We start from the raw sequence: 12,541 nt of genomic DNA on the forward strand, positions 1-12,541 counted from the left end.
TAAATGAAAGTGCATATGTTGCCATCGCAAATTAAAAGCTTTTCTTTCCATTACAGTTCACGTTATATTTGTTCATATTGCAAAAAATATCTGATTATCACAATGCTCCAACAACCTACGGTCTTCACATCGTTGTCATCCTAGGAAATGACGATGGTGTGGTCAACCGAATTGTTAATGAGAAGTTTTTATACACCGTATTTGCAAAACTCCGTTCAATTCGTATTTAAGCGGCACACCCATACTTACCAGTAGAGGGCAATATGTCTCTTTCCAGCTCCAACAAATTATACACCAATGAACGGTAAAGTTCAGTGATACACACATTACATTGTTTTGTTTTATTCTCTAAGAAAAATGGTATGGCGAATTGATGTTTCAGTGGTTTGAAGAGTGGTACTAAGCAGGTGAAGTTCTGTCTACAAATACCTCTGCTGGTATATTGCGAACATGGGTCTCAGGATGGAGAGGAGAGAACAATTACAATTTCATGCCTGACAGAACAACATTTCAGCATTAAAGATTCAAATATCCCACAGAAGCATTAACTGGATTCATAAATATTAACGTCTTGTAGAGACTTGTGTGTATGTGTTTTGAATCAAATACCAACTCACTTTGCTGGAATTCATTTACATTTTTTTGTTCACTTTTTCCCAAGAAACTATTTTAAGAAATGCAAATTGTCCTAATCAGTTTTAATCAAGCTCCACAATTCTTCTGATCAAGTGAGTCTGTTTGATTAATAAGCTGTGTTAGGACCACGGCAGTGCCAAAGTATAAGTTCAATTCATAACAATGAAATTCGGATTCTGCAGAAAAGCAAGATGTTTCTTGAAGTGGAAGCTGGATAATGAATTTAGTTCTTTAATAGTTATTCATTTTACTAATGACTTGTCAGACTGAGACAAGTGGAATGGACAAGTAAAGCCATGTATTTAAATAGCACTCAGAGAAGGGAAAACTCCAAAATGAAAATTTAGTAACATGCATAAATAGAAAGGAGTCACAACCATGAAACTCTGTGATGTCACAGTCATAGTAAATTCATAGGAACTAGAATTAAGGAAGACATTAATACAGATGCATGTTCTTATTTCCTTGCATGTACCACTGTTGTGAGAGACCAGAAGTCAGAATTTCAGTCAACATTAATCCTTTCCTGGCTGATATGTGTTCCCAGGCCTGCAAATGACAAATGATCCTCATCAGTTGCTTTCCACTAAAATTCTGCAGCATCCAGCATGATGGAAACTAGCATCATGCATCAATCTGACTGGCAAAATATGCTGTGCTTCAGCTCTATGACGACAGTGATGTCATTGCGGTGGTACACTGTTAGCATATTTACCAGTGCAGTGTTGGATCTGATACTTGACCTTGAGCATCACTACATTTGAAACCCATGTTGCCCCTTGGCAACTCACATTTGTCCTTCATTTTGGATATTGTAAAACTGATATAAATAAAAGCTGAAATAAAACATACAAGAAAATACCAACCACCCTTGTCTGGACAGAGATATTACAATATTTATTACACAGTAAAGAGTACAACAATACCCAAATCTTACCTTAAGATTTACAGATTTATATATCATACATTACAGCTTAATTAATAAAAAAATGAATAAATAGGAAAGCAATCCTGACATTGTGTGTGTAAAAGAGTCCGTTGACAATGCATGATGCTGGAGCCCCAGTGTTCATCGACCTTTAACGTGTGGCAAGTATATGAGTAATCGTGTACAGTATTGCACTAATTTCAATCTTTTTTTCTTCAAAAACTTAACCTCAAAGAATCCTTCAGTCTGCATTTAACTCCACTCATGAACTATTAATTTCTTCAAATGGAAAACAGTTTTTCCCTAAATAAGTTGTTAAAACAAGCATGCATCAGTCAACCACCCTGTTTTATATAGTCCTCCCTGACATGCATTGAAACATTATCAACAGGTGGCACTGCCACAACAATAAAAATAGTGAAATATTTGATGTCATATTTTTCACCGGCAAGTTTTCCTTTTACTAAATGAAGTCAATATTTTATTTAATATATATTTAAGCATTAAGAAAACAAATGGTACATTTTAATTGAGTGTGAGTGACAAGCAAAAAGTAACAGAACAAGAGTTCCTGTACTGCTGTGTATCGAGCGTATGAGGTCTATATTGTAACCCAGTACTGATATGGTTCTGCAGCTGTATGAGCTGTACATTTTGGTTTGTCCTGTTTCTTACACACATTTGGTTTGCCTAGACCAGTGTCAGTTCAGCTACTAGTGCTGTAAGCACACTATCAGAGGTAGAATGAGACATTTTTCACACTGAAGAGGTTGTGGCAAAATAAAAGCAGGGGAGAGGAGACCTTTTGTGAGTTTTCAACCCACAGTGTTCTGTAATTAACTGATGTGACGCTTCATATTATCCAGAAACACACAATTTGTTACATCATGGCAGTTTTGTAACATCAGGTGGAATCACAGCTTTTGAAACATAAACAGCTGTTAGACACTCTTTTGGAACAAGTTTCTATTTAGACTGTACTGGAAGTGAGATGATACAGACAATCTCAGACAGTACAAATACGTTATCAGAGAGATCAAAAGTCAACAGTGAGCCTTTTAGCACCTTCATACCTGCCTGTGAATCAGAAAAGCTCTCTGTGTTGCTCAGAGTAAGTGCTATCTCTTTCAAGCTGAGTGTAACAGGGACAGGTCTGCCGCAGGTTTAAAACCTACCCAAACAACACAACAGAAGATAACATTAGCTTGTTGAAGAAAAGACACAGCTCAAGTAACTCTGCTCTTAATCACACTCTAAATTGATGTCCCCTTCTGTAGCAGATGTTTGCATGAAAGTGTTTTATTCTTTCATCTATCTTTTTATTTCTGTATGTATAAGTATGGTAACGTCAAACAAAGTTAGGCAATGATGATTCAGACATGGAATAATAAGGGATATGATCTCCCATAATTCACCTATGCTATATTTCCATTCCCAAGGGTCACAATTTTCTGGCAAGCCAAGTGTCTCGGAACAGTGAAAAGACAGCAGACTTAATTCAATGAGCATGGCGTACATTTGATGTTGACTCTACAAGTAGAGAATTGTTCTCTTCCATTTACGGCGCTCATAAGACCAGTGGTACTGCAAGGCATCTTTACCTGCGCTAAGGCATCACCACACAACGTGTGTCCTGTGGAGTCTGTCATGCTGCGGTCTATGCCCTAATAAAACAGCTCTACTCTGTCACTTATCTTAAGCGTGCTGTTTGAGTGACAGAAAAAAATGTGCCAGTGGAATCAATAATAAATGAGCACCATTCAAAACATGAAAGGTGCCATCGACTAACTTTTTAATGTCATAATTCCTTTTGAGCAAACTCTGCTCCACAATCATGTTTTCAACAACATCCAATTCATCTGTAAATAAATATAAAATCCAGGTACACCTTACAAACGTAAACAAAAATTGGTCATGATTGGGCCACCAGTTTGTCTCTACCATGTGACCTGCATGGGTTTAAACTTGTGTTTCAATGTTTATCTTCCAGGGGGTCTCCATAGACACGCCAACTGCACAGTCAAGTGACTAATCATACAATTGAGTTTCTAATTGAGACGTTTATAAAAACAATTAGTTGATCTATTATGGAGCATGGCTCAAAAGACATTGTGGAGAATGTTGACCCAGTGGTCCTCACTCCTGGTCCTAGAAAGTCACAGGGTCTGCTGGCTTTTGTCCTTACTCAGCACTTGAGTAGCACATAAACTGACCATATAAAGTAGTTAATTACACAGTAAATTCAAGTTACCTGGTTTCATGGGTCTGAATCAGTCACTGATCTGAACAAAAATCAAAAGCCAACAGGCTCTGTGGCTCTCCAGGACCAGGAATGAGTATTGCTTCAGTAAAAATAAAAATGCATCCATATAAAGCAGGGGTGACCAGTCTTATGTGAGGGCTTATCTTATCTTAAGGACCGATGTGCCTGCATGTTTTTGTTTTAGTCCAGCGCTCAGACACCTGATTCGACTTAAGTTCTTCTTTGAAGACCACAATTAGTTAATTACTTGAATCATAAATTTATTTATTTGACTTTATTTTAACTTTAGTTAAATGTTATATAACTACTCACATTTTTAACTTGGTCATTTCCCACTGCTTATTATAAAATCTAACATCTCCCTGTACAACATTTAAAAATATTATCGCATGTCCGCAGTAGTAAGCAAAAAAACAGAATCTAAAACGTCGCTTTTATACATCGTTGTTAATCACTGTCTGTGCTTAATTAGTGGCAATTTCTTTATCAACTGACAGTACTGAGATGGTGTAAATGGGATCATTTTCTGAGGAGTGGTTTGACAAAGAGGCTATAGTGACATCTAGCTGGTGGAAAACTAAAGGACCATGCAAGAAAACAAGGAAAGACAAATTGGTGGCACCAGTTACAATGGTAACATGACATATTAGTTTAAGTCCCGTAGACCCAGCAGATTTATCTTAACATGATATTATTGCACAAACACAAATGCACATTTCCACACCCTTCAATAGTTTCCTTCCAGACTAACATTAAGTTAAATGTTTTGGTTCTAGACTGATGGGTTCACAAGCTTTGAAAAGCATTGCTGAAACAGGTTTTGCCTAATGACCAAAGATAAAATTAAAAATTGTAGATGACTAGGTCTGTATTTGAATGCATCTCATTCAACTCAATCAAAGTAACATTTGGTCCTTCATGTCTGTCTTTGGCTGACTTCTGTGTTTTACTCTGTAATACTGTCTAAACTAGCACCCAGCCATTTTTAAAGCTGTCAATCACCACCACTGCATTTGGAACATTAGTTTCTCCTCTCAACTCTTTCTCTCCAAAATCCATAATACGTAACAGCCTTCATAGGAATGCACAATTTTGGACAAATGTATGAGGAGTTGTGTTATCGTATGTCAATAATATTAACTATTCATATTTATGACTTCTGTCTTTTCAGAGACAATCACAGTGAAAATCACTGATATGCAACAGCTCTCAATAAAATCAGTGAAACCTTGTTTGTATCAAGGAAACGGGTTTGTCTAAAGAACCATAACTTCGGAGTCTTGGAGACAGTGCAAGATACATTTCTGTACACTCCTTTTGGAAATCATTAATGTTGGCATTCCATAAAGCATGCTAATTCTCAGGAAAAGTGAGCCCTCTGGGTGACGTAGCAGCTGTGAGAAAAAGCTTGTCTCATCAGGATAACCAAAAGATTTATTTCCCTCTTCAATTCAAAGAGCTAGAGAAATTGTATATACAAATATTAAAAGCAGCATAAACACGGTACAAAATTTCCCTCTGCACCATCTACAGCAGGAAACAGAGAAACTAACTTGTTGACATGGATACACTACTCTGCATCACAACTGTCAAAGACAATAAATCACAATCAAAAAAACTACACAGGACAGTTTTTACACAAAAAAGACTTCTTAGAAACAAGAATAGGGAATGAAAATGGTAAAAAAAAAAATTATTTAAGGAGAGACATTAAGGGGCCAGATATCAAATATTATTCTTGAGGAATAAAAATAATACATGTTTTTTATTTCTTATTTCCCCCCGTTTTTTCCAGAAGATATTCATCTGACCTATCATAATGTCAGAGTTTGAACTAGATCTGCAGCTGATGGCTGGCTTATCTACTTTGTTACTACAAAAGCCTAATTTATTTATGATATTTTTTGTTAATCATACTCTTGTTGCTGTATAGCCATCTTCAGAGCCTGTCCTGCTCATTCCTTTTCTCTTCAAAAAGAATTGAATACATTTCTTGAATAAGTAAAAGTATGAAGATCTGTGCTGCTTGACAGTCAGCTGTGAATTAGGTAAGAGTGGTTTCAGTTCCATTAGTAATCCCTGGAATCTTCTTCCAAGTGAAACATCAAACCACTTTACATAATTCATGCTCTTGAGGCCTTTTCCTACTCTCTCCACTTTTTTTTCCAAAACAGTAATCCATATTCTGTCAACATTTTAGCTATTAACAACATACATCTCTTGGTTAGTGGTATTGTAAAGTGTCTTTCAATGAGGTCAGCTAGTTTGTAATCCCAGCTACTGATTAAAAAAAAGAACAGGGTGAAAGTCAAGTTTGCTTATCTGCAACTCTTTGCTGTATTTACACATATTCACCTTTTCCCATGAACATAAATATAAAATAACAACAACAGTAACAATATAAGACTAATATCAATAACAGCTAGAATGACAACAGCAATAACAGAAGGTAAATAATATCCTTGTGTATTGTTTTTCACCGTAAGTCAATATGACCCATTATTGGCCTTCAACATGCAAGCCCTAGTCCCCAGACAAGTCTGACGCATCTAACTGTAGTGTAAAAGTTCCAACTCCTTGATCTCATCAGGAATGTGAGACCATTTAGAGGGAGGGGTTATCCACGTGGTGTGATGTCTGTGGTGGAGGGCGTGACCAGTGTGACAGGGCAGGGCGATATGGAGCGGGGCATGGTAGAGGGCGGGCTTTCCGGGCTAGCCGTGCCACTGCGGGGCGTGGCTGCGGAGCTGATGGAGGCGGGCACATTGCTCTGCGGTTGGCCTTGGTTCTGGCCCTGGTTCTGGCCCTGCAGAGTTTGGCCGCACATGTGGTGGTGCTTCTCCCAGTCCTTGTGCTGGCAGAAGGCGCCGCAGTAGCGCGCTGCGTTGCAGCCGCTGCAGGTCTCACTCGCTTTGCGCCCGCAGTTCCAGCAGCTCTACTCAGGAGGCAGGTGGGAGGAGAAGAGCATGTACTTACACAATGCATCAAGCTAATACACATGTTATGTCCTGTGAATGAACTATAAACATAGTTGGGATAGCTGTACATTTGATGGTCCTGCCCATGAAGACACCATTTGGTGTGCTCTACGCTCTTCAGAAGCCTATCTTACATAAGCCACAGAATCAACATGAAACATACTCTTTGCAGTTAGAATTGATGCCAATGAATGTGGAACGGAACAGGATCCATTGTCCTTCATCAATAGTGTTCATGCATGTGTTGGGGGGGGGCATGTCCAGGGACAGGTCTTACCTCACTGGAGTCTTCCTGCTGATTAATGAGGGACAGAGCTTCCTCGGCTGCCTGCCGTTTGGCATCAGCCACCGTGCGCTCCATTTTGGCTCTCTCCAGGCTGATCATCTCATGGGCCTTGCGCTCTGCCTCTGACACGGCCTTCTGCAGCTCTGACATGGCCTGCCTCTTCACCTCATTCACAGCCTCCTCTGAGAGATGACAATTTCCCATTTTTTAAAAATGTTTTCTTCAAAATTCTAAGCCATTCTATAATTGAATTACCAGTAGTGATTGTTAAACCATATAGTTAAAATTGTTAGAACAAATAGCTAAGAACCTTGCGGTCACATATTTGTGATCTTACACCTTAAAGGGTACTTAAATAGAATTGATGTACACCACCCTGAATAAGGGCATTTTAAAATTAATTCAACCCTTTTTCTGAAAGAAAAAAAATTGAAAAAAAGAAAACTATGGTTTCCCCTTAACCTCATGGAATTAGGCCACATATGAAGGCAGCTTATAATGTATGACAATATGGCAGAGAAGACACACATGGTTCTCACCAGCTTTTTTCCAGATGTCTTCTGGAACATATCCCACCCCTGTTCTGTGGAATAACTCCCTGTGAATTTCTTTAAAATCAAACAAACAAACAAACAAAACAAAACAGAAGAGAAGCATATTAGAGTAATAAATGACTCACTGATTTGAATATAGTGTTTAGCGAGGGATAAGCAATTTCCTGTAATTACTGACAGATCATTCTCCAAGTGAGCCTATTCTAGAGTGACGTACTGTATGTAGTACCTGGTGTGGTGGCATCATGACTGATTGGACTCTGCTGCCTGGAGAGGGCGCTGTTGCTGCCTGTCCCCTTCTTCTGGTCCTCAGCATCGCTGTAGCGGCGGATCCAGAAGTTCAGCTCCTCTCGGTCCACCTCCTGGCATCGTCGGAGAACGGTGAGTGAGCGCCGTGTCTTCTCCACCATGTCCATGATGCAGTTCAGCAGCTGCGAGGGGCAACATCCAGCATCACTCCAAACATTTGTGCCAAGAGTATCACTCATCTAACACAAATGGAATGTAAACATAGCACTTAAATGGTCAAAAACCAATGCCTTTAAAGTTTATCTTTTCTTTTTGGTATTCACCAATCCTTCACAGTGATGGGCAAATCAAATGTGCAAAATACATTGAGGAGAGCTTTCACTATCTGGTAAATGACACTGACAAAACACATAAACAAACATAGCAACACACACTCATAAGATAAAGAAGCTGCATCGAATATCTGCTCATTTTGGGGACAGCTAAATACATAAAACCTATTATGTATATACAGAACCAAATTTCAACATATTTTAATTGGTCAAAAAATGTAACAATATCACAGCAAAAGCGTATTTACTATTACGTTAACACAAGTCAGCCCTTAAGCTATAAACTCATGTTGATTGACTAGAAGATAAAACCAGGATTACAAAATAAATATCAGCATTTATCTTAAATTCTGATTAAAAAGCCTACAATATGCAGTGGGTCTGTGGGTATCTTGATATCCATAAAGGCGAACAAAAATATGTTTATTAAAATTACTTGATATAATGACACACATTGCATCATGACATACACAATACACAGACACACATTTTACAGTCTTAGTAATAAAAAGGCTTCATTACTTTTCTTACATGGTCAAGGTGCTTCCATTCCTCCACCCATTCCCTGTCATTAAGCCGGTGATCGATGACACCATCCTGACGTGCTCCATGCATCCCTGTGAGTAAGAGAGGAGTAATGACTCCATTCCTAAGGCCAGAGTTAAAAAGCAGCCTCCATCTCAATGTTGTGAGAAGAAAAATTGAAGGTAACCCTACAGTATCTCAGTGAAATCATTCAATGTGAAGTGCACATAATACTGTGTGCTAATTGCTACCAGTCTATTCCCTGTCCATTCCCTGTGTAGTGTATAAACCCTCCGACAGAAAGTCTGTAAAACCACCATCTGCATCTGTATTAACCCCTGCAGGGGCATTAGGGGGGAGGATCCATGTTAAAATTAGCCATGTTATACCCTGCTCAAACAGCGCTTCTGTGCACACAGCCTCATGCTCTGCCCCACTCCTCCCCTACCCTCCCCTCCCCTCCCAGTCCCTCCCCTAACCACCCCGCCCCCTCCGTGCCCCTCCCTGCCCCTCCCTAGCCACCCCACTCACCTAGCTGCCTGTGGCGGTCCCTCAGCTCCCTCTGGGCGAGGTGCCTGTAAGGGTGAGCCACATCCTCCAGGCGGTAGTGCTGAGGCGCTGGGGGCGTCGGGTGGGGCAGGCCATTGGGCTGGTAGGGGGGGCCACTGTTAGGGCTGAAACGCAGGCCAGGGCTCATCGTGCACGGCCTCTTGCTGGGGGGCTGGCTGTTCAGCGGCTCCCTGTTGAAGCCATTCTCTTTGGATCTGGGCAGGAAAAAAGAAGAGAATAATAAGTTAGTATTTTGTTTCTTCTCTTTCATGGACTCTTATCATGGTGTCAATACCAGTACACAGAAGAAAAACTCCCCACATCAACATAATCAGTGACAACTGATATTATGTCAGACTGGGGGGCAATTGGCCACATTCAGAACTGTGACCAAATTCAACTACATACAATCCATGGCTCTATTCCTTCTGCAAAAGTAGGCCATATTGCCACAACCACTGCTACAACCGCCTCAATCCTACCCTCTGCCTTTTCCTACTGCACAACCCCCAAGAAATACATTCACAGTTACAGAGCCAGCCTCCACTCACACAGGCCTTTTATCAACAGTAAATTCTTTTCCTCTATATATATGTGTCCTAACACGTACACTGTAACATTAAAGAATTAAATGGACAACATGGCTGCCTTGAACAGTAGGTGCATAACATGGAATAGAACAAGGAAGAGCCGCAGGCAAAATCTGGAGCTGCGGAATCAGTGACAGCTGGCAGGTTTCGCTGAGGAAACAGAACCAGCATCTGCGATTTACACATACTGAGACAAGAGGGAAGTCGTGTCATTTCATCCTGGATCCCAGCTGCTCTCAGAAATATATTTTCAGCAAAATTAAGGTATACATAGTGTCTCCAAGCACAACGTTAAGTACAATGCAAAATACTGTGCATGAAAAAATAAACTTTATTTATAGTTCAGTGGAAAGTGTTTGGGACAGATTACATTCCTAGCTACTCACACATGCTATAGTGTTCAGCCAGTCTAGGCTGCACACATTTTCATTTTTCAATTACTTGTGACTTACACTGCAATTGTACCAGTGAAAGTATGCATGCAATAACACTTCACACAATATTGCCATTGTCCGCTCAATGTCTCACAGTTATCATTCCATAGATTCAATCAGGACAGGTGCCATACAATCTCAGACAGAATTTTGGGGGCTCACCTGTCTGGGGACTTTCTCTTGCTGCTCTCACTGACATCCAGCAGCAGCTCAGACGAGTCCAGGGGCGAGCTGGTGCTGGTGTCAAGGAGCAGCTGCTCGTGCTGAGCCAAGTACTGGGCTGGGTTCTGTTTAGCCGTCCGTGCACAGTGCAGGAGCTCCCGCTGCAGTAGAGGCAGGTTGGCCTGCAGGGGGAGCCAAAGAGACACCTCAGATATTTCTGCATTTTATGTGCATTTTAGCAAATGTGGTAGCATTTAAAATTGATTGGGCACTAAATGCATTCTAAGCAAAATTGCTGCATGATAATTGATTTAAGCGGAAACGTACATTTTTAGTAAGGCTAAATGAAGCTTCTACTTTTTAATTTCCTGGAGGGTCACTCTAGTTAAAATCCCTGATATTACAATATTACTGAAAAATATGTATCAAATGTAGTAAATGGCAAATGAGGAAAAGCCCATTAGAAACTAAGCATATAGAAAATACTACAGTCACTACAGTGCAGTCATCCAGACACCATCCCCTAATATATGTGCAAGCATGTACTCCTGTGTGAAAGCATATATAAATATGTTTTTATATACACTGAGCACCACAATGTTTGGGACAAAGCCATATGTTTTCTTGATTTAGCTCTGTACACATCATTTTTGATTTGTAATAAATTAATATGTGGTTAAATTGCAGCTTTTATTAAAGAATCAGCACTTTAACCACATATGAATTGTTTGATTACAAATCTAAAATTACAGAGTACAGAGCTAAATCAAGGAAAGAAAATGGCTTTTCCCAAACATCACTGCATGCTTTCACACAAAACCTGAATGGGTTCCAGAGCAGTGAGTTGCACAGTACCTTCAGAAATGGGACAACAAAGGGTCGTAGTGGGAAGTTTGTTGCCTCTTGCAGTTTGGAATGAAACTCTTCTATGGTTAAGGTTGAGTTCTGGGAGAGACAATAATACATAAAGACATGCCATTCCATGCAATACATATAAATGCATGCAACAGCACTGTTGTTGTTTTATTGGGTTAGGTACTTGAAAAAAGTCATGTGATTTGTTTGATTCATTTGAAAAATGACAGAGAAAACATGGCGTTTCCCCTGTAGAGCCTGTATTTATGTCTTTACTGCCCGTGACATCGTCCTTTGTGGTGACTAAATGAGGGTGAACGCTTCACCTTCATTTAATTTCCAAAAAAATAAAATAAAATAGTTCCAGCATGCACATACCTCAGCTCCTGTGTTCCTGTGTCTCTGGACACACATTGCACAGGCCTATTTTGACATCATACTTAGCTTTTTGTAAGCATCGCTTGGTACTAATTAGTGTGTCCCTGGCTTTAATGAAAGAATCAGGAGAAAATTACTGAGGGTGAATGAAAGTGGACTGGATGTCAGGTTGTACTCACCACCAGACCCAACACCAGAGCTCGCACCCTCTCTCCGATTTCTGGAGATATATCATTCCCGAACTGCTGCAGAGTGGTGAGGAAGCGCTTCAGCTTGCTGAGCTGCCGAGCGCCGCACGCTGGAGGGAGCGGCTGGTTAGCCAGCGAAGAAGAGGAGGAAGAAGAGGAAGAGGAGGAGGAGGAAGGTCCATTGCTGAAACTGCTGGGTGGAGAGGGTGCTCCATTAGATGTGGTGGGAGAGTGACTGTTTCCATTGGTTACTGAAAGAGGAAAATACAAAAAGTGACTTATTAGTACTATTCATTCAAAATCACGACTATATAGCGAGGCTGCGATTGCAATTTAGCAAATAAGGTTATCAAGGATGGCTGGGGTAGTGGCTTAATGCTCACACGTAGTGGGAGTGAAGGAGCTGGTCCTGGGTACTGTCTGTGTGGGAGGAGGTGGTGGCATAGTGGGTGGAGTCAACCTGGATTGTGTTTTTACATCCACAGGTGAGTCTGGCATGATAAAGTTTTTCTCAGTGTGGCCTGGGGACAGAAATAGAGAGAGAGGGAGTGAAAGAGGGATGGAGAGAGCTAATGTACTTACATTAACATGAGAACATTTGCAAACCAGAACAGCCCAACTCATCTTTGACTGT

At 40.3% G+C, this 12,541-nt stretch overlaps 1 protein-coding gene across 2 annotated transcripts in view; it reads right to left on the reverse strand.

Annotated features, from left to right (window-relative positions):
• Window positions 1-5,243: 5,243 nt before the first annotated feature.
• The window catches only part of LOC135261092 (protein CBFA2T1-like), a 29,058-nt gene continuing 21,760 nt past the window's right edge, over window positions 5,244-12,541 (reverse strand). The window contains exons 2-11 of one of the 2 annotated variants that reach the window (XM_064347012.1): window positions 12,291-12,428; window positions 11,899-12,158; window positions 11,342-11,431; window positions 10,487-10,668; window positions 9,283-9,515; window positions 8,758-8,843; window positions 7,875-8,076; window positions 7,631-7,699; window positions 7,083-7,273; window positions 5,244-6,762 (exon numbers count right to left, since the gene is read on the reverse strand). In XM_064347012.1, the coding sequence (XP_064203082.1) occupies window positions 6,445-6,762; window positions 7,083-7,273; window positions 7,631-7,699; window positions 7,875-8,076; window positions 8,758-8,843; window positions 9,283-9,515; window positions 10,487-10,668; window positions 11,342-11,431; window positions 11,899-12,158; window positions 12,291-12,428 (1,769 nt within the window). In that variant the 3' untranslated portion in view covers window positions 5,244-6,444. Of the gene's footprint in view, window positions 6,763-7,082; window positions 7,274-7,630; window positions 7,700-7,874; window positions 8,077-8,748; window positions 8,844-9,282; window positions 9,516-10,486; window positions 10,669-11,341; window positions 11,432-11,898; window positions 12,159-12,290; window positions 12,429-12,541 lie in introns of both variants that reach the window. The other variant, XM_064347005.1, reaches the window with a different exon arrangement.

This window comes from Anguilla rostrata, chromosome 1 (genome assembly GCF_018555375.3).
Source record: "Anguilla rostrata isolate EN2019 chromosome 1, ASM1855537v3, whole genome shotgun sequence".
NCBI classification, from domain to species: domain Eukaryota; kingdom Metazoa; phylum Chordata; class Actinopteri; order Anguilliformes; family Anguillidae; genus Anguilla; species Anguilla rostrata.